This window comes from Puma concolor, chromosome B3, assembly GCF_028749965.1.
Source record: "Puma concolor isolate L17-30 chromosome B3, mPumCon1.1.hap2, whole genome shotgun sequence".
NCBI classification, from domain to species: domain Eukaryota; kingdom Metazoa; phylum Chordata; class Mammalia; order Carnivora; family Felidae; genus Puma; species Puma concolor.
The window spans coordinates 121,059,251-121,087,004 of NC_141672.1; the positions used below are offsets into that span (position 1 = coordinate 121,059,251).

The window sequence follows — 27,754 nt, forward strand, 5'->3', positions numbered from 1 at the left end:
AACTGTTTCAATTTTTCTTTTTATTATAACATGAACTAAATTTAAGAAATTAGTCTTTTGACTTTATTTCCCAGAGTTGTTAGATCTAAATGACAGTATAACTCATTATGAAAATATACTGAAAAGTACAAGAGCTGATGTAAAATGGTAATCAAGGTTCCAGGTATCAAGGGATTAGAGTAAGTGAAGAATGAAACTGGTCAGGCTGTAGTCTGACAGACACAGGATGCGCTGGTTTAGCATGGTGCCATCAAGGAATAGGAAGACCATCAAATGTGTGGTGGTAAGTCACAGTGTGAGAAACATTGCCTCAGGCAACTTCCTACCCTCTTTTTTTTTTTTCTGTAAATTAGTTTTTCTTCATTTAGTAACTTAGGTTTCTCTTTTAACATTTTAAAATTAAGTCATCAAACAGGAGTCATTTTTACAGGTAAGGTAAATCACAGGATAATGTATTAGGAAGATTTTGTTCCTTTTTAAATCAAAAAGCCTTCAGATGGTCAGGGATTGATGGAGTGGGGATGACAAATGTACATTTCAGATTTTCATCACCAATGAAAAAATACAGCATTTTTATAGACTTAAAACTGTCAGTGCATTTAGATTTTGGTGAAGGAAAATTTAAAATACCTCTATAATAATACAATGTTAATAGAAATTGGCCATGTACTGAGGTCATTTTAGTGAGCTACCATCATGTAAATATAAGAAAAGTAATTTCTTGGTCCAAATCAGTGAAACTTTAAAAAAGATTGTCTCTAGAGAACATTTTTTGAGAACAATGTTTTTTCAGACACATTCTGATACTCAAATTAACTTTATAACACAATTATAGATTAACCTTTTAATTACATTTTTCTTAAAAAGCTGTGAGATTTCCATTTCTTCGGGAGACATTTTCACCACTGTGTTGTTCAATTCCACAGGTTAAGTTTTCTTCATTATTACTAAGAACTTCATACATGTTAGACAGATTGCCATTCATTGCTTTTTCATCTTGTCGAAAAGACACAGGGAGACTTGCTAGAGTAAAGCTGACATCTTTAAAGGCATGCAACAAGAATATTCCCACAATGATTGTAAAGAAGCCACTCAAAGTACCAATGACATCATCAACAGGCATATCTTGCCACTCCTTAAAAAGAATAGCTGAACAAGTTAAAACTGATGCTGTAAAGAATACATAATATATTGGAGTCACAATGGAAGTGTTGAATATATCCAGAGCCCTGTTCAGGTAATTAATCTGTGTGCTTACACAGACTATAAGGCTCAGCAGCAGAATCCAGGCCAGGGGATGTTGCAGCACAGGCTTTCCAGCAAACAGCTCTTTGATAGCAATGCCCAGGCCCTTAACACAGGAGACTGAAAATGCTCCAATTACAGAGCAGATTGTTATGTACACAAGAATGTTTGTCCGTCCATGGCGAGGTCCCACCACGAAGATTAAGATCAATGACACAATGACCACAAGTGTTGCAAAGACCACAAAACCTGGAGGAGGCAAGAAAAGGCTTATTTTAGTAATGGTGTAAGTATTAAAAGAAACCCCTGAGAATCCAAAACTCAATACAAAGGAGAAAAGGTGTGTCCCTAAAATAAGTATTAGATTTCTTTTGCTACCCTAGCAAAAGCACACTCATAAAAATTTAGTTAAATGTATACACTGGAAGCACCATAACGTGCTTCATATTCACAAACTGTTATACCACTAACATTTTTAACATAGTATCTCAGGCCCCATGATAATTAGACCATAGGAAACATCAGAATGATTCACAGCCACCTATTCTAGAAGATCTTACTACTTCCTACCCACTGGAATGCTCTAATTCCAAGAATGGAAATAATCAGAAACTAGTGGAGAGAAATTATGAGATGATCTTGAACACTCAACAATTTACAGATGCTGAAAAGAACAGCAGTTATAAAGTTCATCCTAAAAGGAGTAAATTTTTTAAATATTTAGAGACAATATTTAGAGACAAACACTGGGGTAAACAGCAAATCAATAAGAGAATCTGAAAAGTATTGTCAGGGTTCTCGTTGAATATGGAGAACTGAACTTAGCAAACAACTGTGTAGCACCATGGGCCAGGCACTTTTCTCAGAAATTTGCACTGATTAATTCATTTAATCCTCACAACTACCCAATAATATCAATACTATCATCTGCATTTTAAGATGAGGAAATTGAGCAGTCACTCCTTAAACTCTGCTAATAAATAAATAGTAATAGGATTCTTAAAGAAGCAAATGTACAAAAACAAGAACAGGTAAAAGGAGATGACAGTAACATTATGGAAGCCAAAAAGCAGAAGATAACTCATAACTGATAAAGCATATCCACGAAAGCTGAATCCCACATCAGCAGTGATCAAAGACTAGAATGTAACTCAGTTTGCAGCACAGAACTTTCCAAAGATACAATGTATCTCTGGAAGTGGGGTTAAGGGGAGACTGAGAAACAGGAGGCCTGGCTGAAAGTCTATTAAATTATGATCCCAGAATCCCTGCTCAGTTCTGAACATCTGAGTGACTGTTCTTCCTTCCACAGTGAACTGGAGGACTCTGGGCCAGTTGAGTATGAAGGTACCACACTAACACAGAACTTTAGGGTAAGGTAAATGTCTATGCCATTGACTCCCCGTGTCCCACTCAACTCCCAGGACTCAGGCAGCCAAGGAGGAGACTTTGCTGGGGATTTGACAAGCCCGACATTCAGAAGGCAGCCAAGGATCACCAGGAGAGGCACCAAAACAAACAGAAAAAAACAATGGTGAAATACCAGAGAAGCAACCAGAACTTGAAGGGGCAAAATTGGAGAAAAAGGTAAGGTCCACACTCATCTCTGCTTTCTCCTTTGCAATGACTGCCAGTTCTAGAGTAGGGAGTAAGGATGGGCATAAAGGCCAGCAGAAAGTGGTGACTTGAGGCATGTGGAAGTTTCAGTAGACTAGGCAAAAATAAACCTTGGAATTTTGGGCTGCCTAAGCAGCTAGGACACAATGGACCAAGATTCCAGAAAGGAAGGAACTGAAGACAAGTGAGCCCAAATTTCTATGTGCAACTCCCCTTAAGGCATTTGTAGGCACAGAAGCTGCACGTGCCTAGGTTAGAGAAGCCAAGTGGACAGCCTGGTGAAAAAGCAAGAGAGCTGAGTCAAGAGGCCTGCAATCTTGGAATGCTAACACAGACACTGCCATTCAAAGTTCACCAAGGTGGAAGGTCCAAGTAAACATCCCAGGCTATCAGCTGAGAGAAAAGGACTTTGATCAAGAATATAAGCAAAATGGAAAGATACCAGCCCCTAAAAAGATAGAAGCAACACTTTAAGTTAAAAGTAATCTGTACTTGTATCTGCCCGACAGAAGAAATTTAGGTTCTCTCTGAAGGAATAAAACATCATTTAGAGCCTTTACACTTTTTAATATTGTATGTCCAGCATTTAACTGGAACTGCCAAAAGACAAAACTAAATGACTGAAAACAAAAGAAAAAATGGAGCCCAGAAATAATCTTGACGTTGAAGTTTGCAGAAAAACTTTAAAATAACCAGGACTCTCTGAGGACTTGCTGCTTACCACCATGCATGTAGTTGACCATACATATATGTGAAATGTTGAGAGAGTAAATTTTGTGTTGTGTTTTTTTGGCACACACACACACCAAAGAATAAAAGCAAGCTCTTGGAAATTAAACATGAAATAGCAGAAATAAAAAGTCAAAGAGCTGTAAGACAAAACTGAGGATATCTCTCCGGACACAGAGCTAAAAGGAAAAATGGTAAAAACAGGGAAAATATATATAAGAAAAGTCATGGTACAATCAAGGAAGTCCAATCAACAGAAGAATAAGAATTTCACAAAGAGAAAACAAAGAAAATTAAAGGACAAACTGATTTCCTAGAGTGAGATACACATTTCCAGATTTAAAAAAAATCCATCAAGTATCTGGGACAATGGATAAAACTGGCCCACAGCTAGGTACATCAGTGGAAAATTTCAGATGACAAGAGCAAAGACGACATCCTGAAGGTTTCTAAAGATAAAAGATGGGTCACATATTAAAGATAAAGAATCAACTGTGTTTGATTTCTTAGCAGCAACACTGGAAGTGAGAAGACAATGAGGTCACATAGATTAAAGGCATTTTAATATATACAAAGTCTCAAAAAGTCTCATCTCTTCTGTGCCTTTCTTCTCACCTACAACAGTGGTTCCAACCAAAATGAAGGAGTAAAACCAGGATTCAGAGCCAAGAAAAAATAGAAAGTGGAGGGGATCCTCTACAATGCTGATGAAGGAAAATCTAGAATGACGAATGTGCTAGCACCCTCAAGATACCAGTCTAGACTAAGGCCAAAAGAGTCTCTGGCAGAGATTTCCAAAAGAGATGAAACTGCAGAATACCTAATGTGTTTGAAATTTCTGAGGGGAGAATTAAGACCACTGGAGAAAAGCTTCAAGATGGACTGGTATATTCACAGAAAAGTTATCAAACAATATACTTATTAGTAAAGGAGAAGAAATCACAACATATCATATGTCTAAACTGGGAATAGGGGCGCCTGGGTGGCGCAGTCGGTTAAGCGTCCGACTTCAGCCAGGTCACGATCTCGCGGTCCGTGAGTTCGAGCCCCGCATCGGGCTCTGGGCTGATGGCTCAGAGCCTGGAGCCTGTTTCCGATTCTGTGTCTCCCTCTCTCTCTGCTCCTCCCCCGTTCATGCTCTGTCTCTCTCTGTCCCAAAAAAATAAAATAAAACGTTGAAAAAAAAAAAATTTAAACTGGGAATAAAAGTTATGTAGTGATTATAAATAAATCACTTACACGGAACTAAGTACATTCAACAGGTAGTAGATATAACAGATGATGCCTAAAGCCAAAGAGACTAGCAGCAATATAAGCACGTTATTTATAGACAAAGAGTTAAAAGAACAAAATAAACAAGGGTTTAGGGGCTGACAGGGGAGGAAAATGACCACTGTTTTTCATAATAAGCTATGTAGAACAATTTGTCTCTTTACATGCACATAAAATTTTAGTTAAAATAAAAACTAAATAAAAAAGCAAACTAGTAAGACTGATACAGCTTTTATTATCTCTTACCTGGATCTCCTAGCTTGTGAGACATTTCATTTAGAGTCTCGATCTCCTCTTCTTTTGGAGCATGAATGACCATAACTGTAGATCCTAGAATACTTAGCAACCATCCAATTTTCCCATGAAGATTAAGTCTTTCATTTAGAAAGTATGAAGAAAGAATGGCACTAAAATGGTGGAGAGGAGTGTGGAACATTAAAATAATCACACTTTTCTCATATTTAAATATCAACACAACTCAGAATTTTAAGTTATTAAAAAACTAAAACACTGTGAACTTGTAAAGATTCTGGCTTTCAGACAAAGCTAAAATGAAAGTTTCCAGAGAAACACTGGTTTCATCATACACTAAACCAGCATAGTTACCGTATTTCTACTGTAGAAAATATGAAACTTACAATAAGTGGAGCTGTGGCACAAATTTATAGCATTTTTATAGCATTTTATAGCATTTATAGCCTAAGAATATAAGTCCAAACCCAAATTTTATACTTAAAATTGGCTCAACTTTATTTATCCATACTGGTTGATGCATACTTCCTATGTGTTCGTGTAATAATTTGTCTATTAATTAAATCATCAAGTTTAAAAATTTTTTGATGTTTATTTGATAAAGAGAGCATGAATGGGGAAGGGGCAGAGAGTGAGGGAGACACAGAATCCAAAGCAGGCTCCAGGTTCTGAGCTGTCAGCAGAGCCCAACACGGGGCTCAAATCCATGAGCTGTGAGATCAAGACCTGAGCCAAAGTCGGATGCTTAACCCACTGAGCCACCCAGGTACCCCTAAGTTATCAAATTTTAATACATTATAGCCAGTTTAATCCAAATCTAAAAATATAATGTAAACCTATAAATATAATGGTATAATATACAGAAAATTCAGGGTAAAAGACAATGTACCATAATATATCATTATATATTACATAGTATCTTGAAAAATTATGTAATTTACATAATATCAATTTATATATATATATATATATATATACAGACTATCTTGGGGGAGAAAAATTAAAAGAAAACTTATTAATCAACTTTGAGAATAGTAGCCCAAATCCAACTTCAACTATTAGGGGCTAAGCTAATTAGCTATTGGGGCTAAGCATTAAGATAACAAAAAGGACAAATCTTGGACTGCTCCAAATGAGTACCCCGAATCAGGCTTCAGAGGCACATAATCTTGCACCAAATCACTGATTTTCTGTAGTAGGTATAAAAACTGATTTATCATCAACCATCATCTATCAAAGTGTACATGTCTCAAATGATAAATGTTCCAACAAGTCCAACTTGAAATTTTAAAAAATTGTAATAAAAGTAGAACTATCATTGGCTCTGAATACAAGCATGAAAAGCATAGATGCATTTTCTCTCCCAAATCGACAGCATGCCTATGCACGAAAGATAACCCTTTAAAAGCAAATTAATACACAGCTTAAAAAAAGTTCTCAAGATTGTTTAAATATAAATTATTCTGAGCATGTATAATTAGATGGTACTGAATACTTCATGGACTAAAATACCGACTGCTGTTTCTACATATGAAATGTAGTGTCCTTACCTTACTAGGACGCTGAGAGCTCCTAACGGAGTCACTAGGGTGGCTGGTGCAAAGGCATATGCAGCAAAGTTGACCACCTCACCTGCTCCCACTTGGGAGATAGACAACAAAAGAAACTCAGGAACAAATCACTCAAAATGGAAATGCTTGCATTTTGTTTTCATTTAGAGTTGACCCATGAACTGAACAGGAGTTTAAACTTTGTCCACTTACATGTACATTTTAACCACTGTAGATGTATTCTGTATGATCTTAATATTTTCTCTAGTTTATTAAGAATACAACGTATGATACATATCACATACAAAATATATGCTAATTAACTATGTTGTTGGTTAAGACTTCTGGTCAATAGCACACTAATAGTAAAGTTTTTAGGGAGTCCAAAGTTATTTGTAGACTGTCAACTGCACAGGGGGTTGGTGCCACTAACTCCCATGTTGTTGAAGGGTCATACACACACACACACACACACACACACACACACACACAATAATGTACTATTTATATATTATGTACTATATCTATAATATATATTATATATGTATATATATTATGTACGATTTCAATTGTATTTAGCAATTTATTTTCTCCCAGCTATTCATAAAGGTTCTTCTGTAAATTATCAACACTAAAGTTCCAACTAATTAGAAACAAATCTGTAATTTTAACTGGAAGAGACCTAATTTATGCTTACAGATTTTTTAAAATAAAATTTTAATAGATACCTATATCCTATGACAACAAACACAAATCAATTAAAAGCAGCTAAAACTGGTGTAAAAGCACTTCTCCCAAGTCTTTTTCACTAGCTTTTTTTTTTTTAATTTTTTTTCAACGTATTTATTTATTTTTGGGACAGAGAGAGACAGAGCATGAACGGGGGAGGGGCAGAGAGAGAGGGAGACACAGAATCGGAAACAGGCTCCAGGCTCCGAGCAACCAGCCCAGAGCCCGACGCGGGGCTCGAACTCACGGACCGCGAGATCGTGACCTGGCTGAAGTCGGACGCTTAACCGACTGCGCCACCCAGGCGCCCCGCTTTTTCTTTTTTTAAAACCCAACTCTTATATTCGAAGGACATCCTTAGGTACCTACAATGTTCCAGATGCTGTTGTAGGATCAGGAAATGCAGCAGTGAGCAAACAAAGATACTGTTCTCCTAAAATTTACATTTTGTGAGGGAAAACAGGCAAAATAAAGGTCAAGTGATTAGCCACGCAGTGCAGAAAAACAAAGTGACAGAAAGGAATGGAGTGCTGCTGAGGGCAGGATCGTGGTGCCAAACATGGGCACTCTGATAGGAAACTTTTAGACAGTCTGGTCTGAAGTGAAATATTTACCTGCAGCTATCCAGGGGGGAGAATGTCCCAGTCAGGAAGTACAGCAAAAAAAACCTCTGACTCAAGGCAATGTCTGGCATGTCTGAACAGCAAGGAAGGCAGGACAGCTCCAATAGAATGAGCAAGGGGAGAGTAGCCCAGGAGTCAGAGGTAGCCAGGGCCATATGGCACAAGTCCTTTGTGAGTCCTGACAAGGATTTCATCTAAATTGAAAGGCCACTGGGGAATCTTATGCAAGGGAAGGATGTGATCTTATAGAAAAAGATCACTCATGGCTACTGTTTTCCAAAATGGTTATACCAAATTTCACTTAGTGGAGTAACAGAGCTCCCTTTGTCCCACTTGGTGGTACTGTCAGATTTAGAAGTTTGCTAATCTGTTAATGGGGAATGGGATTATTTTATTATTCTTCCAATTTGCATTTTCCCTTTTCATGTGTTGGACAAAGGAAATCTTTTAATGGAGAAGCTGGTCAACTTTTTTTTCCTCTCTGCCAGTAAATCTATTTGTTTTCTCTTACTGATTTGAGGTAAGTTTTTATATATTTTGGATGTAAATCTTCTGTGGGTTAAAAATTGCCCTAGGCAGGAGAGTCTTTGACAAGGTGGAGGGGAGTGAATCCAGAACACAGATGGAGGGGCTAGCCTAAGCAGGAGGAGGACGTTTTTCTTTGTAACGAGAAAAAGGGATGAGAAAGAAGGTAAGATTTCAGATTTGGTGTGGGAAATGGAGGGAGTTCTTAATGGCTTTTATGATCTCTCTGAAGTAGAAGGCCTACCACTATTTGAGAGTGTGGAAGCCAGTGGAGTTGGAAGAGGAAAATAGAAGGTTTAAAACAGACCCACTGATATTTCTTTTTAAGTTTATTTATTTATTTTGAGAGAGAGAGAGAGACAGACAGACAGACAGACAGACACTCCCAAGCAGGCTCTGTGCTGTCAACACAGAGCTCAACGGGGGGAACTGTGAGATAATGACCTGAGCCAAAATCAAGAGTCAGATGCTTAACCAACTGAGCCAGCCAAGTGCTCCTTATTTTATTTTTTAATGTATATGTATTTGCAACCCCCCTCTCCCCCAAGACTCACTGATTTTTAGGGCAATTGAAACTATGCTGCATGACACCGTAACAGTTGATGTATGTCATTATACGTTTCTCCAAACCCACAGAATGTACATCAAGAGTGAACCCTAATGTAAATTATGGACTTCGGGTGATTGTTATGTGTCAGTGTAGGCTCATCAACCGTAGAAAGTGCACCACTCTGATGAGGGGTACTGATAATGGGAGAGGCTATAAATGTGTATGGGCTGGGAGCATATGGGAAATCTCTGTCCCTTCTCCTCAATACTGCTTTAAACCTAAAACTGCTCTAGGTTAACTAAACAACAACCAGAAAAAAAACAAAAATAAAAATTTCCCTAGGCATGTAATAGAGTGTGCTAAAAAAAAGCCCTGGAACTGGAGGAGTTTCAGAATATTGGAAAGTCACAAGGACATGATGAAATGGAACTAGTGGCAAAGAGGTGCTATCTGGAAAAAGAGGAATGTGAAAAAATTAAGAGTTTTTATCCAAGGTAAAGCAAGTGCCAGAAGAAAACATCACAATAAAGTTACAACAGCTAAAAGCTGAGGCAATATCAAAGAATAGCTTTGTAAATGAAATCATTTCACGAATCAAAGTTACATGAGAAAGTCCCATCAAAGGAACAAATATTGATAAGCTATTGTTTGGAATACTTTTGTATTGTTTTATATCAACCCTTTTTTCCACAGTGTTGACAATTTGATATCCATGAGATATCAACTTAATATTTAGTAATTTTGAGTTAAATCAGCAAAATATTACAACCACTTTTTTTGCCACATTCTGTAATTTGCCTTGTCATTCTTTTAAACTCTTGATAGTGCTTCCTACAACTTGCTTGAGAAATGTTATTTTTTAATTTTAATTACAGTATAGTTAACATACAGTGTTGTTAGTTTCAGGTGTTCAATATACTGATTTGACAATTCTATACATTATTCACTGCTCATCTTTTTTTTTTTTTTTTTAATTTTTTTTTCAACATTTTTTATTTATTTTTGGGACAGAGAGAAACAGAGCATGAACGGGGGAGGGGCAGAGAGAGAGGGAGACACAGCATCGGAAACAGGCTCCAGGCTCCGAGCCATCAGCCCAGAGCCTGACGCGGGGCTCCAACTCACGGACCGCGAGATCATGACCTGGCTGAAGTTGGACGCTTAACTGACTGCGCCACCCAGGCGCCCCTCACTGCTCATCTTTAAGTGTACCTTAAAAAATTTTTTTTATTTTTTAGAAAGAGCGCAAGAGTGGGGGAGAGGGGGAGAGGGGCAGAGGGAGAGAGAAGAGAGCCACAGAGCTTGATCCCACAACTCCAGGACCATGACCTGAGCCGAAATCAAGACCAGGACGCTCAACGGACTGAACCACCCAGGCACCCCTTAAGTGTACTCTGAATACCCTTCACCTATTTCACCCATCTCTTATATGGGAGATCTTTCTTTAAATTCTTTATCCTTCAAATTCTTTAGTGTTCTCTTTCACATTTAAGTTTATAAACCACCTAAAGTTTTTATATATGGAGGTAGAAATCAAATCTTATTTTTTTCCATATGGATTGTTACAATAATATATACTGAAAAGCACATTTCTCTATTTCAATATCATCTTTGCAATAAATATACTGTTTTTGGGTTTTAGGGTTCGCCATTCTTTTCTATTGGTCTATTGTGTATTTTGGCACAGTACCATACTCAGTGTAGCTTCATAATAAATCTTAATACCTAGTAGAGTAAATCCTTTCACCTTTTCTTAAGAATATCTTTGCTTTAGGGGCACCTGGGTAGCTCAGTTGGTTAAACAGCCTTCGGCTCAGGTCATCATCTCATAGTTCCTAAGTTTGATCCCTGCACTGGGCTCTGTGCTGACAGCTCGGAGCCTGGAGCCTGCTTTAGATTCTGTCTCTCCCTCTCTCTCTGCCCCTCCCCCGCTCACATTCTGTCTCGCAAAAATAAACATTAAAAAAAAAAAGAGTATTTCTGCTTTACTTGGACTTCTGTATTACCATTCAAATAAAAAAAAATTTTTTTTTCTAACGTTTATTTATTTTTGAGACAGAGAGCATGAACGGGGGAGGGTCAGAGAGAGAGTGAGACACAGAATCTGAAACAGGCTCCAGGCTCTGAGCTGTCAGCACCAGCCCGACACGGGGCTTGAACTCACAGACTGTGAGATCATGACCTGAGTTGAAGTCAGACGCTTAACCGACTGAGCCACCCAGGTGCCCCTCAAATTTTTAAATCAACTTACCATGTAGCACATAAGCACATAGGTTTTAAAACGAATAGCACTTAACCTGTCACTATGGAGAGGAATGTTGACTTTCCAATAAGGAATCCTCAATCCATGAAAATAATATATCCTTGTATTTGTCTTTTTCTCAATAAGATTTCATTTTTTCCATCAGTATCTTTCTCATCTTTTGTTAGATTTAGAATTAAATAATTCTTGTTTTTAAGAATTATATGCAAATGACACCATTTTAACATTTCATTTTCTAATTGTTGCTGATAATACAGAAACACAGCTAAGTTTTGTATGTTGACTTCGTAACCCAACACCACTTTGCTAAATCTTAATTTTATAATTTATCTGTACATAATTTGGAATTTTTATACCCATAATCATACAATCAATAAATAATAAGTTTATATATTTCTTTCTATTTCCACCCCTTTGCCTTACTGCATTTATTATGAAATTCTTTCAGGATATTGAAGGAGTAACGAGAAGTCATTTGTTTGTTTCCAGTTTCAAAAAGAAAGCCTTCAATATTTCATTTTGGTGCTTATTTTGATTGTTCTGGTTTCATTGGTCTTGAAATGACTTATTTGAAATGGTTTTTTAGTTATGAATAGTTGCTGAATAAAAATCCGGTAAACTGAAATGATGCTTTTTCTGAATTTATTAACATCATTAATTACAGTGATTGGTTTTCCAAAGTTATGCCAACTTTACCCCCCTAAAATAAATCTAGTTTGTTCATAATTTATTTAGGATTTTTGCATATATGTTCACAAATGAGACTAGACTATTTTTCCTTTCTTATACAGAGTCAAGTTTTGGTATTAGGATTATACTAGATTTTTAAGAAGAGTAGGGGAATGTATACCGTTTTTTCTATTATTAGGAAATTACTCAATTGCAATTATTTCTTTTAAAAATAGGGGCGCCTGGGTGGCTCAGTTGGTTAAGCATCTGACTTCCGCTCAGGTCATAATCTTGCAGTCCCTGAGTTCAAGCCCCACGTCGGGCTCTGTGCAGACAGCTCAGAGCCTGGAGCCTGCTTCAGATTCTGTGTCTTCCTCTCTCTGCCCCTCCCCTGCTTGCACTCTGTCTCTCTCAAAAATAAACATTAAAAAAATTTAAATAAATAAATATATAAATAAATAAATAAAAATGACCACAGAACTTGCCAATGAAACCATCTGGGCCCAGGGCTTAATGTATGCAAAGGTTTTAAAACTATAGACCCAATTGTACTAAGTTAGTAGAAGTCTGCCTATTTTATCCAAGTTCTTATATTTACTGAGATAAAACTGTTCAAACATCCTGTTGGTATCTACAAAACTCTAGTTACATTACCAGCTATTCTGCCTTCTCTATTTCTCCATCAGTTTCAACAAAAGGTTTATCAATTTTATTTAGATCATAAACCCAAATGTTGGTTTTAATACCTTTTGTTTTCTATTTAATTTTAGCTCTTCTCTTTACTTCCTTCTACATTTTCTTCTTTTTTTCTTGAACTAGATGCCTCACCTTTCTTATTTTTAATTATATTTATTTAAAACTGTAAATTTTAATAACTTCAGTAATAGTCCACAAGTTATGATATTTTGCATTGGGCACCAACATACTAAAATTTGAACATATTTTCTATTTTCATTCTGACTTCTTTAAACCATGGAGTACATAAGTGTATTTCTAAACTTCCACACATAGGGATTTGTATGTATTCTTTTTGTTACTGATTTCTAAGGTAATTATAATGATCTATGAAAACACTCCATTAAATCCTTTGAAAACTTTAAGACTGGCTTTATGGTCTAGCAAATAGTCCATTTGTATAAATATTCTTTCCATATGCCCTTGAAAACAATGTAGATCAATGACATGTCCAAAAAGTTTGTTAAATTTGCTCTTCAAATGTTCTATAGACTTAACAATTTTACTCTGCTTACCCTATGAGAGTGTTATATTAATATTTCACCATATGGTGTTGGATTTGTCTATTTCCCCTGTTCCTGTGTCAACTTCTGCTTTTAATATTTCAAGGCTATATTATTAAATAAAGTTAGAACTGTTAAAGCTTCCTGAGAAGTTGAACCTTTTATCTTTATGCTTTGAATTATATTTTACCTAGCATACTTTCTTCAGGTGTTTTTCCATCTTTCTCTTTCAGCCATTCTATATCCTTGTTTTACAAGTGCATCTTGTAAAAGACATGTAGTTAATTTTTATTTGTTTTTATAATTCCAATACAATAATCTTGTCCTGGTTTCCATTCTTAGCAGCACCTGACTCTGACCCTTATTAGCCCAATTCAAAAGTTCACTCTCTCTCCTACCTACCTGCTCTGAAGTCTGCAATTACATCTAGAGCAGAAGTGTCTTCAGCTTATCATTCTGAGCTTTATGCCTTTCTCTGATCTTGGCTAGGTAATTCATTACATGTTGGATCTTTCATGTTTTTAAGAGTTTATATTCTATCCAACCTTTTAACTTGTTTTCAGCAAATCTTATCAGTTCATCTTCAAAACAAAATCCAGTATTCTACCACTTCTTAACACGCTCACTTCAACTCCCTTGGGTCCATGCCATCACCACCTCTTACCTGATTATTTCAATAACCTCCCACCCAGTTTTCTTGCTTCTTCCCCTATGTGGTCTATTCCTCAACACAGTAGCCTGAGAGACCTTATTAAAACCTAAGGCATATCATGTCACCCCTTTGCTCAAAAGTCTCCAGTGACTTCCCACACATTAAAGTCAGAGTCATTTCTGTGATGTACAAGACCCACCCTCATTACTTCCCTGAACTTATCCCCTGCTACTTCCCCCACATTCACTCTCTTGCTGTTCTTGCCTCTTTAATGTTACCTGAGGCTTTAATAATCCAGCGCTGCATTAATAAAGCACTCCAAAATGTGGCAGTTTAAAAGACAAGCCATATTTTCTAATAGTCAAGATCTCATGGTTTCTCATAACTTCTATTGGTCAAGACTTCAGAAAGGGATCAACAGGTACTTCTCACTCAGGGTTTTTCAAGAAGTTTATAGTCAAAGATATAAGCTTGGGCTGCAGTCATCTGAAGGCTGGATTTCCCTCAGTAAGCAACCCAAGCAATCAAGGCAAAGCCACAGGCTTTTGGTGACTTGGCCTCAGAAGCCACACATTACAACTTCTTTTGCATCCTATCACCACACTGGGCCAGCACTAATTCAGTGTGAGAGGATTATACAAAAGTGTAAATACCAGGGGGCAAAAATCATTCTGAGCTATCACACTTCAAAAGGTCAGATTTGCTTCACCTCATAGCCTTAATATTTACTGTTTCCTCCTGCTTAAAACATTCCTCCCCCAAATATCCATATGGCTAGCCCCCTCATTTCCTTTACATCTTTTATCCATCTATCCTTCACATCCCTTCCCTATCTTACTCCTAGCAAATGTTAGCATTTGTCACTAACACACACATTTTAATTTCTTTATCTTGTTTATTATTATTTGTCTTCCATCTAGAATGTTAAGTCTTATGTGCATAAGGATTTTTCTGTTTGTTTCAACAGTTTATCTCCAGCGCCTACAACACCTGGCATACAAGAAACAATCAGTATTTGTTGAATGAATAGTCAAATCAGTCTCTTTGTTATTTCAACTGCTCTTAAACTTATAAGAACATTTACATAATTTAATCCTGAATACTTTGTTTTTTTTTGTTTTTTAAATTTTTTTTTTTTTTCAACGTTTATTTATTTTTGGGACAGAGAGAGACAGAGCATGAACGGGCGAGGGGCAGAGAGAGAGGGAGACACAGAATCGGAAACAGGCTCCAGGCTCTGAGCCATCAGCCCAGAGCCCGACGCGGGGCTCGAACTCACGGACCGCGAGATCGTGACCTGGCTGAAGTCGGACGCTTAACCGACTGCGCCACCCAGGCGCCCCAATCCTGAATACTTTGAAGGCTCAGTGAATTAAATATCACTTTTTATGTACTTTTTAAAAATGTTTATTTTTGAGAGAGCGAGAGAGAGAGAGAGAGAGAGAGCAAGCAGAAGAGGGGCAGAGAGGGAGACAGAATCTGAAGCAGGTTCCAGGCTCTGAGCTGTCAGCATAGAGCCTGAGGCAGGGCTCGAACTCAACGGGCCAGGAGATCATGACCTGAGCCAAAGTCAGACGCTTAACCGACTGAGCCACCCAGGCGCCCCTCTATGCACTTTTTTTTTTTAAAGGTAATCGTCAAAATAAGCATGGACACTCATCAAATGGATACCTGTTTTCCAATTTGGAATGAAAGTCAATGAAGGGGGAGGAATTAAAAATGGGATGTTTTCTACAATCTTTTTTTTTTTTTTTAAGTTTATTTATTTATTTTGAGAGAGAGAAAGAGTGCGCAAGGAGGAGTGGGACAGAGAGAATTCCAAGCAGGCTCCACACTGTTGGAGTAGAGTCAACAATCCCACCAACTATGAGATTACAACCTGAGCTGAAAACAAGAGTCAGATGCTTAGCCAACTGAGCCACCCATGTGCCCCTCTATGATCTTTTACTATCAAATTTATCTTCTTAAACTGAGAATTTAAAAAAACACAGGTATATTAAACATGTTTTAATCAGACAGGTAAAAGAAAGTCTTCTCATTCAAATTAAACTATTAAACTGCTTGCTAAATGACTTTTACTGGATTAAGTTTTACATATTTTGAGTACTGTTCATTAAAAAACAAGAATTTAAGGGGTGCCTGGGTGGCTTGGTCAGTTAAGCATTCAACTTTGGCTCAGGTCACGATCTTGTGGTTTGTGAGTTCAAGCCCCGCATTGGGCTCTGTGCTGACAGCTTGGAATCTGGAGTCTGCTTCAGATTCTGTGTCTCTGTCTCTCTCTGCCCCTCCCCCACTCACTCTCTGTCTCAAAAAAAACCCCAAAAAACACTAAAAAATTTTTAAAATAAAAATGAAGAATTTAATTAGTTTTAAAATGTGCTAATAATATGAAGCTGTACTAGATGCAAGTATTTTAATATACAATTATATTTTCTTGAAATGTTCTCTATACATACTTGATAGCAATCCAGCCCACCACAACCATTCTTTAAGATATGCATGGCCACCTTGACCTGTGAATGAAAAAATATTTCACTTTTTGGGAAGATTATCAGACTCTTATAAATTTATGACAACTATTAGCTATGACAGATTTTAAAACATCTTATTTGTTGATGATTATTACTTTGAATAAAGGTTCCATCATGATTTCTTAGATAATATTTTTATGATTTTCTTAGAAAAGAGGATGAGGATAATGAAAATGTTACAATTTTTAGGTTTGCACTATACTACAAACCTCATTCCTTGAGTGAAGTAATTAAATTAATCCTTATATTCAGTCCATACTTCATTCTTTTGTTTCGTGAACTCAGCTTCAATAAACCAAGTAAAGAAAATGAACCAGTAAGTAGTAGTCCAGCTTCAAATGAATTAGTCTGAAAGTGGATAAGCCATATAGGTGTGGGTTAGCCCCATTTATGAGGCAGTTACCTTGGAGAAAGGGGTCTTATATTGACCATACATAAAAAGTTAAGCATTAATCACAGTCTGGGGCTGCTAGGATATTCACCCTTTTCTACTTGACTTTCTTCCCAATAAAAATAATAAAACCAGGAAGCAACTGGTACTTAAGCCATTGTCCAAAAGAAAAAGCCAATGCAAATGAACTCTTTGATAAACATATCCATCATGGACAATGCAAGTACCTGTCTTAGGACAAGAATGAGGAATATACTTGTTCACGCAGTATATGCCAATACTCTCTCCTTTGCCCACTAACCTCTAATAGAGGCTACTATTTTAAGATGGTTTGACTAGCTCTGGCCATAAAGATGGCACAGGAAAGAGGGAGAAGGTGTTTTGTTTTGTTTTGTTTACTACCAAAGCAGGTCTTCCTGTGAGGTCAGAACCAGACCTAGAACTAAAGCAGAGACTGAGTGATGAAACACGGCCAGGATGCAACATAATGCTGTTGTGAATGCGCCAAAGTCAGAGTGGGGTTCAATCATAACGAGTATCCCCCAAGATGTTGCCTTCAGTAAGATTCTGATTCTATTCATAAACCCTTATTTCCTTCTCTGCAGAAATATCAAAATTTTAAGATAAGACTGGATGCTAATAGGGCACTGGTCCTTATTTCCACTTTGAAAGTAATTATAGGAGTGAACAGCTAGCTTATTAATGACATTGTCTCACTTTTATTTTTCTCATTACAAAGTAACTGATGTTTGATTCTCTATAAACATTTACAAGGCTTGCATAGTTCAAAGTTTCAAATATACTAACTAGGAATTAAGATGTGGTCATCTACCATCAAGAACCTGAGTAAACAAGCATACACAGATATCATTTCAGTCACATAGGGCATAGCCTACCTGCTCTCATGGAGCCTTTCCTGGCAAGGCGCAGAAGACCTTTTTTTTTCAAAATGAAACTCCCACCAATGAAAATGCTGGAGCTCATAGCCAATCCCAAACCAATGTAAAAGTCATATTTTCCACGCCCCTGGATCATTTCGTTTGTTACTGAAGTTCTTTAAATCACACTGATTACAAAACAGAGAAACCGCTGGTGCTAGAGGCAGGGTTATGCAGTCTTCAAATCTAAACAATGCAAAACAAGACAAGATTTTCAGAGAATGATAGTGATAGTCCAAATGCAACTCAAAAATTTACTCCATTTCTCTTCTCATAAAGGAATATTTTCATTACTACTATTGATAATTTACCACTAATGTAATTATCTCTCTTCCAGTTATGGCAAAAGATAGGATCATGATATAAAGCCATACTAAAAAATCAAACTCATGGAATCAGGGAACAGACTGGTGGCTACCAGAGCCAGGGATAGAGGAGTGACAGATATGGGTATAACATAAAGAAGTCTGGGGGTATAATGTACAGCATGGTGACTACAGTTAAAAATACTGTGTTGTACATTTGAAAGTAACTAAGATCTTAAAAGTTCTCATCACAAGAAAAAATTTATAATTATGTGAAGTGATAAATGTTAACTGAATTTATTGTGATCATTTTATAACATATACATATACGTAATCATTATGTTGTATACCTTAAGCTAATATAATGTTATATGTCAGGGATAACTCAATAAAACTGAAAAAAATTATGGGAATGCAAGCTGGTACAGCCACTCTGGAAAACAGTATGGAGGTTCCTCAAAAAACTAAAAACAGAATTACCCTACAACCCAGCAATTGCACTACTAGGCATTTATCCATGAGATACAGGTATGCTGCCTTGAAGGGATACATGCACCCCAATGTTTATAGCAGCACTATCAACAATAGCTAAAGTATGGAAAGAGCCCAAATGTCCATCAATGGATGAATGGATAAAGATGTGGTGTGTGTGTGTGTGTGTATATATATATATATATATATATTTATCTACCACATGTATGTATACACACACACACACACACACACACACACAATGGAGTATTACTTGGCAATCAAAAAGAATGAAATCTTGCCATTTGCAACTACGTGGATAGAACTGGAGGGTATTATGCTAAGTGAAATTAGAGAAAGACAAAAATCGTATGACTTCACTCATTTGAGGACTTTAAGAGACAAAACAGATGAGCATAAGGGAAGGAAAACAAAAATAATATAAAAACGGGGGGGGGGACAAAACAGAAGAGACTCATAAATATGGAGAACAAACTGAGGGTTACTGGAGGGGTTGTGGGAGGGGGGATGGGCTAAATGGCTAAGGGGCACTAAGGACTCTACTCCTGAAATCATTGTTGCAGTATATGCTAACTAGTTTGGATGTAAATTTTAAAAAATAAAAAAACAAAAAAACCAGACCTCATCTGAACAGGCAAGACAGCCAGAGATTGTATACCATGTGCATGGTACTATCTATGCAAAATATGGTAGAGGAATATCTGTAGGTTAAATAAATACTGTTGAAGCAGTAAGAAAAAAGAAAAACAATACACTAAATTTAAAAATTTAAATTAATTTTATAAACTCTAGTTTCATATTTAAATAATGGTTCCAGTCTTAGTTGACAGTCCAAAGTAACAAAACTTTGCTGTTAAGAAAAAATATTCTACAGAATGAAAATAAATCATAAAAATATACAAATTTAGTTCATAAATACATTTACCAGTTTCACAACATGTCCTTTTTAAATAATCTACACAGAGAAACTCAAAATTTTCTCACCCATACACTTTCTTCTTTGAAATCTATGTAGATATAAACAGATGGTTATTTATTTGTTATTTAGCCTATTTGGGGGTGTGTAGAAAGAAAACAGCTTCCACATTATTTTGTTAGCAGAGGATGATCATTCTAACAGACAGATGTTTGCCATAGTGCAAGTGTGATACTGATGGACTTTTTGGAGAACATGAGGGCCATGGACCTAGAGGGCTCAAACCCTAAGACCAGACAGGGAGCAGAGGCTTATCAAAGACATTTCAAATGTCACTCATGAACTCTGCTAACAAATGAACTAAAGCAAAGTGCAGAAAGTAGAGGGAAAGATATTACTCAGCAAGAAGGTTTATGATTAGTTATAACTTACTGCCAGCCCAACTTTCTGGTAGGTCTTGAGATTTTTTGTCCCACAAATTAACTACTGAGTTCCAGAACTAATCTACAATTCAGTCAGGACCCTCACTCATTAACCCTTGCCCACTAGCCAACTTTTTCCATTGTTCAGGTTATGAGATTCTGGCTTTTAGCAAAAGCATCATAACTCTAACCACCTAACCCCTCAATTGCTTTATCCATTCACTCAAACAGTATTTACCAAACATAAGCATTAAGCATTATGCTAAGCTCTATGCATAAAATGGTGATAGCTAAATTTTAGTCTTCCATGGGAGACAAACAAAAGACAGTTAAATAATGGGTGATAATGTTCTGTAATAATGGTAAAAAGGGGCCAAAGGGGGCCAGTGTTTAGGTTTGCCTGTTGAGTCACATTATGGTTCCCAGAACCCTTCATAAGAACAGTCCTTCCCAACCCATTGATTTGGGGCTTGGCTCCGTGGCTTATGCTGGCCAATGGGGGGAAGGTGTAAGTGACAGGAGTGCCAGTTCCAAGTCTAGACCTAAAGAGGACCTTTATATTTCTGCTTGCCCCTTTGCACCCTGCCATCACCCTGTGCACAGCCAAACACAGAGTCATCCCTGCTGACTTAATGAACCATGAGTACGATCATAAATAAATGCTACATGCCACTGGGATAACTAACTTACACACCTAAACAGACTTACTACAGGTAAATATAAAATTCCCGTCAGATTTTTGAAAAACCAAAACTTGTCTGCAGAAATGGGGATCAGTGGTAAAGATGGGTGGCAGGCAGACAGGGGTTCATTGTATTATTCTACTCTATGTACTATGTATGTTTGGACGTTTCCATATTAAGGTTTTTTAAAACACATGTTGCAGTGCTCAAGAGCTGCAGAGATGTCAGGAGAGAAACAACTAACAAGTCCCAAAAGCAAAGTCACCCCACAATCTAGGATAAGATAATATTGAAACATGGAAAGAACATAAGACACTCAAGTCAGGGAGGTGCTCCGAGTTTTATAAGTATCAGTCACATACAATATGGATGAGATTAGCTGTCTAATTGAAACCTTTCCAGAACTGATCTTTCTCATAAGGATTTGGAGAAGTATCCCTAGTCCTCTGAATGCCACTCCTAAGGGAAGAAAATGCATTGAGAAAGGTCCAAGGCAGGGAATTTGGAAGATTCAGTCCTGCCTCTAGCTGGGTGCATGACCTTGGTTGAGTTGCCACCTTAACACAGACACATAAGAAAAGAAAGAAGCTAAAGAATCTGTAAAGTTATTGATTTCCAAATTTCAAATAAACTATTGGTCTCTTTATGTGGTAGCCCCAAACTTCAACTTAACTTCAGCTTGCCTTTGGAATAATTCTGGACTGTGACAATCAGTTATGTACAGAGACATAAACATATGCAGGGAGGGGGGAGGCAGAAAATTTGGGAATAAAATGGTTAGCAGAAAGAATTACTTCTATAGACTGTAAGGGCGCCTCGGTGGCTCAGTGGGTTAAGCGTCATCTTTGGCTCAGGTCATGATCTCGCAGTTCATGAGTCTGAGCCCCACGCTGGGCTCTGTGCTGACAGCTCAGAACCTGGAGCCCGCTTCAGATTCTGTCTCCCTCTCTCTCTGTCTCTCCCTAGCTCATGCTCTGTCTCTCTCAAAAATAAACATTAAAATATAGAGAGAGAGACTATAAAAAGATTATGACAACAAAAAAAGTGTGCTTAATGGTATTCCCAGCACACTCTAAATGACTCACTTAACCATGTTTATGACCCAGTCTTCCTCACTAGACTGCCAGATGCTGGGCTCCTACAGCTTCAAAATATGTCTTAATATCGGTTTTCTCAGTGAATATAGATGAATGGAATAATTATAATTGGCCCTAAAAATAAAGCTGTATCATTTAGATCAGCTTCCTAAAATGTAACAACTGTTTTTACAGTGTATAAACTTACGAACTGTAAAAAGTTGTCAAAGTATGCTGGGAAGTGATAGTGTTATACGTAAGTGAAAATGCAAAGGTAACAGTAAAAAGTCTGGGAAGATGGGAGTAAAGAAACCTAGCTACCAAACACACTTCAGCCCACTCTGCATTCCAATGAACAAGGATCACCTAATAGTCATCAAAGCACCCCCTAACTTAAAATCAGCTCCTTTAACCATTATCATCATGAAGCACTGTTCTTAATTATCATTCAAATTCTACCGAGGAAGTGACTACCTAAAGTTCTCTGGTCCACAAACCTCCCTTTTAAAAGTCTGAACAAGCTGATTTATAGTTTGAATATTCTGAAATCTATAAAATATAACTTTGTTACCTACATAGATGATACCCATAAACAAGTCAGGTTTAGCTACAGTTCCAATCCAATAGCTTCACAAATCCAAATTCAGACTTCACTTACATAAAGCTCATTTTTTAATTTTTTTATTTTAGAGAGAGACTGCAGGCACACTCACAAGCAGGTGAGAGGGACAAAGAGAAAGAGAGAGAGAGAGGGGGAGAGGGGGAGAGGGGGAGAGGGGGAGAGGGGGAGAGGGGGAGAGGGGGAGAGGGGGAGAGGGGGAGAGGGAGAGAGTACACCTTAAGCAGGCTCCATGCTCAATGCAGAGCCTGGCGTGGAGCTCGAATTCACGAACCCGCGAGATCATGACCTGAGCCGAGGTCAGACGCTTAACTGACTAAGCCACCCAGGTGCCCCTGAAATGGATTGTTTTATTCTTGAGTATACTATGAAGTAGGGCCAGGTTTAAAGACAGCTAAACAAGAAAACTTAGTATGTTTCACTTCAACTATGTTCTCAAATCAGAGATGACAAGCTTCAGGTGATAATGTGCCCATCCTACCTCTGACAGGGACCAGGTAGAAGGTCCCATCCCATTCTCCTCTCCTCTAGCTGTTATATTATTTATAGTGTGGTCATCTGTTCAGTAAACATATGCGGAGCAGCTCTAATATGCCAGATGTTGGGGTTATAAAGATGATTTGATCACAAGTCCCTGACCTCAAGGATTCCACAGCTGAGTAAAATGATCTGAAGTGACCCATTTTAATTTTAAGCACACTTTTAAAGGCTCTTAGAATTTCCAAATTGTTCTTTCTGAAGTTTAATTTTCAAAGGTGATTTTACTTTTACGAATATTTATAACACTAACTTTCATTAAATACAAGTTATGTTAAAAATGAAATAAATATATCTTAAAGAAAATAAAGTTTTGAAATTGGTCCACCTTCTTCTAAAATATGGAGAACATGTAACAGGAAAAGATGGGACTAGTATTCTACCATCTATAAGATAAGCTGATACTAAGATTTGCTTTGCAAAATGACTAACAGTAGGCAACACAATTACCAAAGTCATATACTTTTTAAAAATATACCAACAGAAGTACATTTACAGCTTTAAACTTGTCACAGCATTTTTGACATTTCATTTTCACAAAACCTTGAAAGGTATGTGGTGAGGGCCCCATGAAGAGAAAAACAGGTACAGAGACGTCAAGCAACTTCTCAAGAAATGGGAAGGTAGCAGAACCAGTGCTAGAATCCAGCCTTTTGCCTTTCCCACTGGAGTCTCCATTTAGACCCAGAGGTGGAACACAAGGAAGTAACAGCTCCAACCAGGCTGTCAGTGTAAATCATCATCTGCCCAATCTGCTCCTCCTTGTTTTCTGACCATGGCTTCACCATCCTCATTACCCAAACTGGATACAAGGGCCAAGAGTACCATATGGAGTATACCTTTGTGAAATACAGCCTCATATCTCCATGGCTCTCCCAATCCTCATTCAGCTTCAACAATGATGCCATCACACTGCTCTATAAAACACATCTGTGCTATCTTATTCTCCTGCTTAAAACCTTAGAATGGCTACCCAATGTTTACAAAAAGTTCAAATTTTGTAATCCTCTAACACCTTTCACCATTTGTTCCCAACCTAACTTTTAAATCTTATTTCCCTATACTATAATTCACATACCCTATGATACACCAGAGGTCAATATACTGCTGTCATTCTTACCTACTCCTTCTCCTCCTCCATACCTTTGTTTATATTCTCCCTTCATCTTAAAAAAAAATTTATTTTTAATGTTTATTTTATTTGTGAGAGAGAGAGAGAGCATGAGCAGGGGAGGGGCAGAGAGGGAGACACAGAATCTGAAGCAGGCTCCAGGCTCTGAGCTGTCAGCACAGAGCCTGACGCAGAGCTCGAACTCACGAACTGTGAGATCATGACCTGAGCCGAGGTTGGACGCTTAACCTACTAAGCCACCCAGGCGCCCCTTCCCTTTCGTCTTTTAAGGTGCAAACTCAAAATGCACCTCCACAATGAAGCCCTGCTTGAATTCCACAAACCAGAGAAATCAATCTTTTCTGAATTCCTTGGCCTTTAAACCTACACTTCTCTTTGGACACTTTTCTAGCCTATATTATGGTTACTTATGTATATGACTTACATCCCCTTCATGGTGGCTTCTTGTGGACAGGTGCTTATCTCATTTAGTCAACCAACAAACATTGACATGAATATATACTATGTTCTAGGAATGGGAATATAGCAGTGAATAAAACAGACCAAAACCCTGCCCTCATGGAATTTACCTTGTGTTGGAGGTAGGGCAAGACAATTAAAAAAAAATAATAATAAATAATAATATTATATTGGAAGGTGGTAAATACTATGGTTAAGGGCATTGAGGAGTTGGGTTGAGGGGATTCTATTTGAACTAGTTTGGTTAAGAGGCCCAGTGGAGAAGATAACACTGAGTAAAGCCCTGAAAGAGACAGGAAAAGAACAAAGCTGAGAAAAAATGCAAAGGCATGGAGGTATGAACTGTTATGCAGCTTTCCAGGAAAAGAAAGGCCACTGTGGCTGACACTGAGTGAACAAGGGTAGGCAGGATACCACAGCAGGGTATTTTTATATAAAAGAAATATCCTGAAAACAAGTGTAATTCTTTTTTATCATTTCCCTCTAAATAGTAATAGCTACTACTTACTGAACACCTATGAAACACTGTTCCAGGTAACTGATACACATTATTTCTAATACATACAATGAGAAGAAGGTATCTTTATCCCCACCTTACAACTAAAGAAACCAAACCTCCAAGGGGTTAAATCACATGCAGAGGACCACACAGAAAGTTATACAGTCTGAAATGGAACCTAAGTGTCTACTAGACTCTACTTCTATATGGGCTGCTCACACTGAATGAAAACTAATATTAGAGTTCTTAATCTTTACTTCTGTTTGGTTTCCACTGATTTAACTTTTTCCAATCTCTTACTTTGCTAATTATTTTTAAAAAGTTTTCTTTAATGTTTATTTTTAAGAGAGTGAGAGCGAGCGGGGGAAGAGCAGAGAGAGCAAGAGACAGAATCTGAAGCAGGCTCCAGGTTCTGAGCTGTCAGCACAGAGCCCGATGCAGGGCTCAAACTCTCCAACGGTGAGATCACGACCTGAGCAAAGTCAGCCAACTTAACCGACTAAGCAACCCGGCTTCCCGCTAATTATTTTTAAAAACGGTACTTATAAATACTGCAGAACTTAAATCTCCAATCCAAATTTAGCAACATCAGTTATAAATTAAAATTTTAACTTACATGTAAGTTTAATATGGTCTCTCTTATGAAAAAAAAGGCTGGAAGAGGTCAGAGATGACTTATTCACTCTCATTTCCTTGTAAATAATACTCTTTATTCTCATTTAAAGTTTTAAACCCTGGTAGAGTAGCTCCGGCCTGGAAAGAAGAAAATACATAAGTAAGCAAAAGGACTGAACAGTTACCAAACAGTTTCAAAAATTTGGCTACTAGCCTCCATACTCTTTTTACTTACCAACATGAAACCTACTCAACCAAGCATAAACAACATAGTACTTCAACAGATAGCTTACTGCAATGAAACAAAGATCTCTACTCTCCCATCTTACTTTTACTACTAAAAAAAAAAAAAAAGTACTACTTAGGTATATGGTTTATAGAGAATTTCTAAAAACAGAAAACGTAGTCCTGTATTAAACGAATTGAAAAACCTAGTGAACAAATTAAAGAGACACAAAAACAAAACTAAACGTATATAGAGTTTTTATGAAAAGGAAGGAGGGATTAAATGACTTTATAAAAGTTAGGAAATTAAAAGTCATGTTCAATGGCTGACTTCTAAAACTTGTTCAACGGTCAGTTAATATCTCCGCAGCAGCTGAAACAATCTAAAACTCACAACAAAACGAAAGCTATGTGAATGAGCTGAATGAACTGGTGCCCCGACAGGGTCAAGCCAGATTTCCATAGAATTTAATAGCAACCCAATTCGCAGTGGGATTCCTTGAGGCAGGGTAAGAGGAAAAGCCCTTCCATTTCACAACACACGTGTTCCCAGGGAAGAGAAAGGCGCCCCTGAAGGGCCCCTGCCTACCCAAGACCAGCAGATTCGACCACAGCCCCTTCGCCCTTGCTTGAAAGAAAAAATTAAAAACTGGCGACCTCACCCCAACTGGAGGCCGCCCATGGTCCCCTCCACTACCTGGCCCTGGTCACCTCCGCTCACACGCCCACACAGGCCGCACGGGCCGCCCCTTCTTGAGCTCGCGCGGCCAGTGCCTTAGACGCTGTCCAGTAGGAGGTGAGAGCATCCAGGGCTGCAGCCGTGCGCGCCGCCTCCTCCATGGGGGAGCGCCGAGAGGAGCCTGCCCCGGATGACCCGCGACCGCTGCCGGGACCTAGAGCTGTAAGTAGCCGAGGAGAGCCTGGGCGCGGTCGAGTGACGCAAAAGGAGGCGCGCGCACGCGCAGTGCAACGCAGCAAAGGCCCGCCCCGGCCCACCTTACTGTGGATTTCCGGTTTCTTTAGCTGGCCTTGGGCTGTGGAGAGCAAAGAGAGCGGGGCGGGATGAAGGAAGGAGTGGATGCAATATTTTGCAAAGTAGGTTCGACGAGCAAGTGATTGAAGTCAAAGAACTGTGTGCTGCTTGCTTAAAATGCGAATTCCCTTACGCGGTTACCGTGTAAAGCTGCATTTTAAGCAGACTGCCTAGCAATCCCTAGGGAAATGGTGCTCCGAGAGGGCAAGGGGCGGAGCTAGGGCTGGGCCAGGAGGCTGGAGGCGGGTCCCGGAACGCGGAGGTGCGAAACCAAGTGGTGGGGGCGGGATTGGGCTCCAAGTGGGGCTCTTTCTTCCCGAGGGTGACCTAATCGAAACCCGTAGAGATGGCGTTCTCCTTAGTGGTTTGGTAAAAGCGCCTTTTGAGACACTTGGAGCAGAGATGTATTTCTCATGAGATACATAGGCAACCCACTGTTAGACTATCCCGCCTTGGCTTTCTTAGAACCCACAATCATGGTTTTCTATAAAGTGGACAAAGACAGAGGGCTCATTTATAAGAGGAGGGAGCGGGATGGGGTGCGACTAGCCAGGTCGGGTTATAGGTGCCAAGGTCCTCTGAGTATGTTGTTCCTGTTTCTGAATAGATTAAAAAACAACAACAACAACTAGTATTTGAAATGTTAATCATGTAGAATGGGCTTTTTTCTTTAAGTTTATTTTGAAAGAGAGACCACGAGCTGTGGAGGGGTGGGAAGAGAGAGAGAGATCGATCACAAGCAGGCTCTGCACTGTGAGTGCAGAGCCTGAGGTGGACTTGAACCCATGAACCATGGGATCAAGACCTGAGCTGAAATCAAGGGTCCCATGACCACCAACTGACCCACCCAGGTGGAGGCGGGGTGGGGTGGGGGGGAATGTTTTTTAAGTGAGTGCTTGTTGAACCAGAAAATGCCAAATATAATTTGCTCTTTTCAGACTAGTCTAATTGGACTACACAGCCCCTA

At 38.3% G+C, this 27,754-nt stretch overlaps 1 protein-coding gene across 2 annotated transcripts; it reads right to left on the minus strand.

The window, feature by feature from the left end:
* Positions 1 to 26,702, minus strand: NIPA2 (NIPA magnesium transporter 2). Of its 2 annotated transcripts, none has more exons than XM_025920077.2 (7): positions 26,452 to 26,702; positions 25,531 to 25,667; positions 17,733 to 17,960; positions 16,371 to 16,427; positions 6,666 to 6,756; positions 5,110 to 5,270; positions 1 to 1,494 (listed from the first exon to the last, which is right to left on the minus strand). In XM_025920077.2, exons 3-7 carry the CDS (start codon positions 17,869 to 17,871, stop codon positions 860 to 862), a joined length of 1,083 nt encoding a protein of 360 aa, XP_025775862.1. In that variant the 5' UTR covers positions 17,872 to 17,960; positions 25,531 to 25,667; positions 26,452 to 26,702; the 3' UTR covers positions 1 to 859. The 2 variants fall into 2 exon arrangements, with proteins under 2 accessions (XP_025775862.1, XP_086567444.1); XM_086711318.1 differs by having other exon boundaries at positions 26,417 to 26,702.
* Between the last annotated feature and the right edge of the window lie 1,052 nt (positions 26,703 to 27,754).

Coding starts and splice junctions, on each gene's coding strand:
- NIPA2 (XM_025920077.2), bottom strand. CDS start 17,871: ATGATCCAGGGGCGTGGAAAATATGACTTTTACATTGGTTTGGGATTG. Junction 16,428..17,732: donor GAAAGGCTCCATGAGAGCAG/GTAGGCTATGCC, acceptor TTTCATTCACAG/GTCAAGGTGGCCATGCATAT. Junction 1,495..5,109: donor TCACAAGCTAGGAGATCCAG/GTAAGAGATAAT, acceptor TGCCTCCTCCAG/GTTTTGTGGTCTTTGCAACA.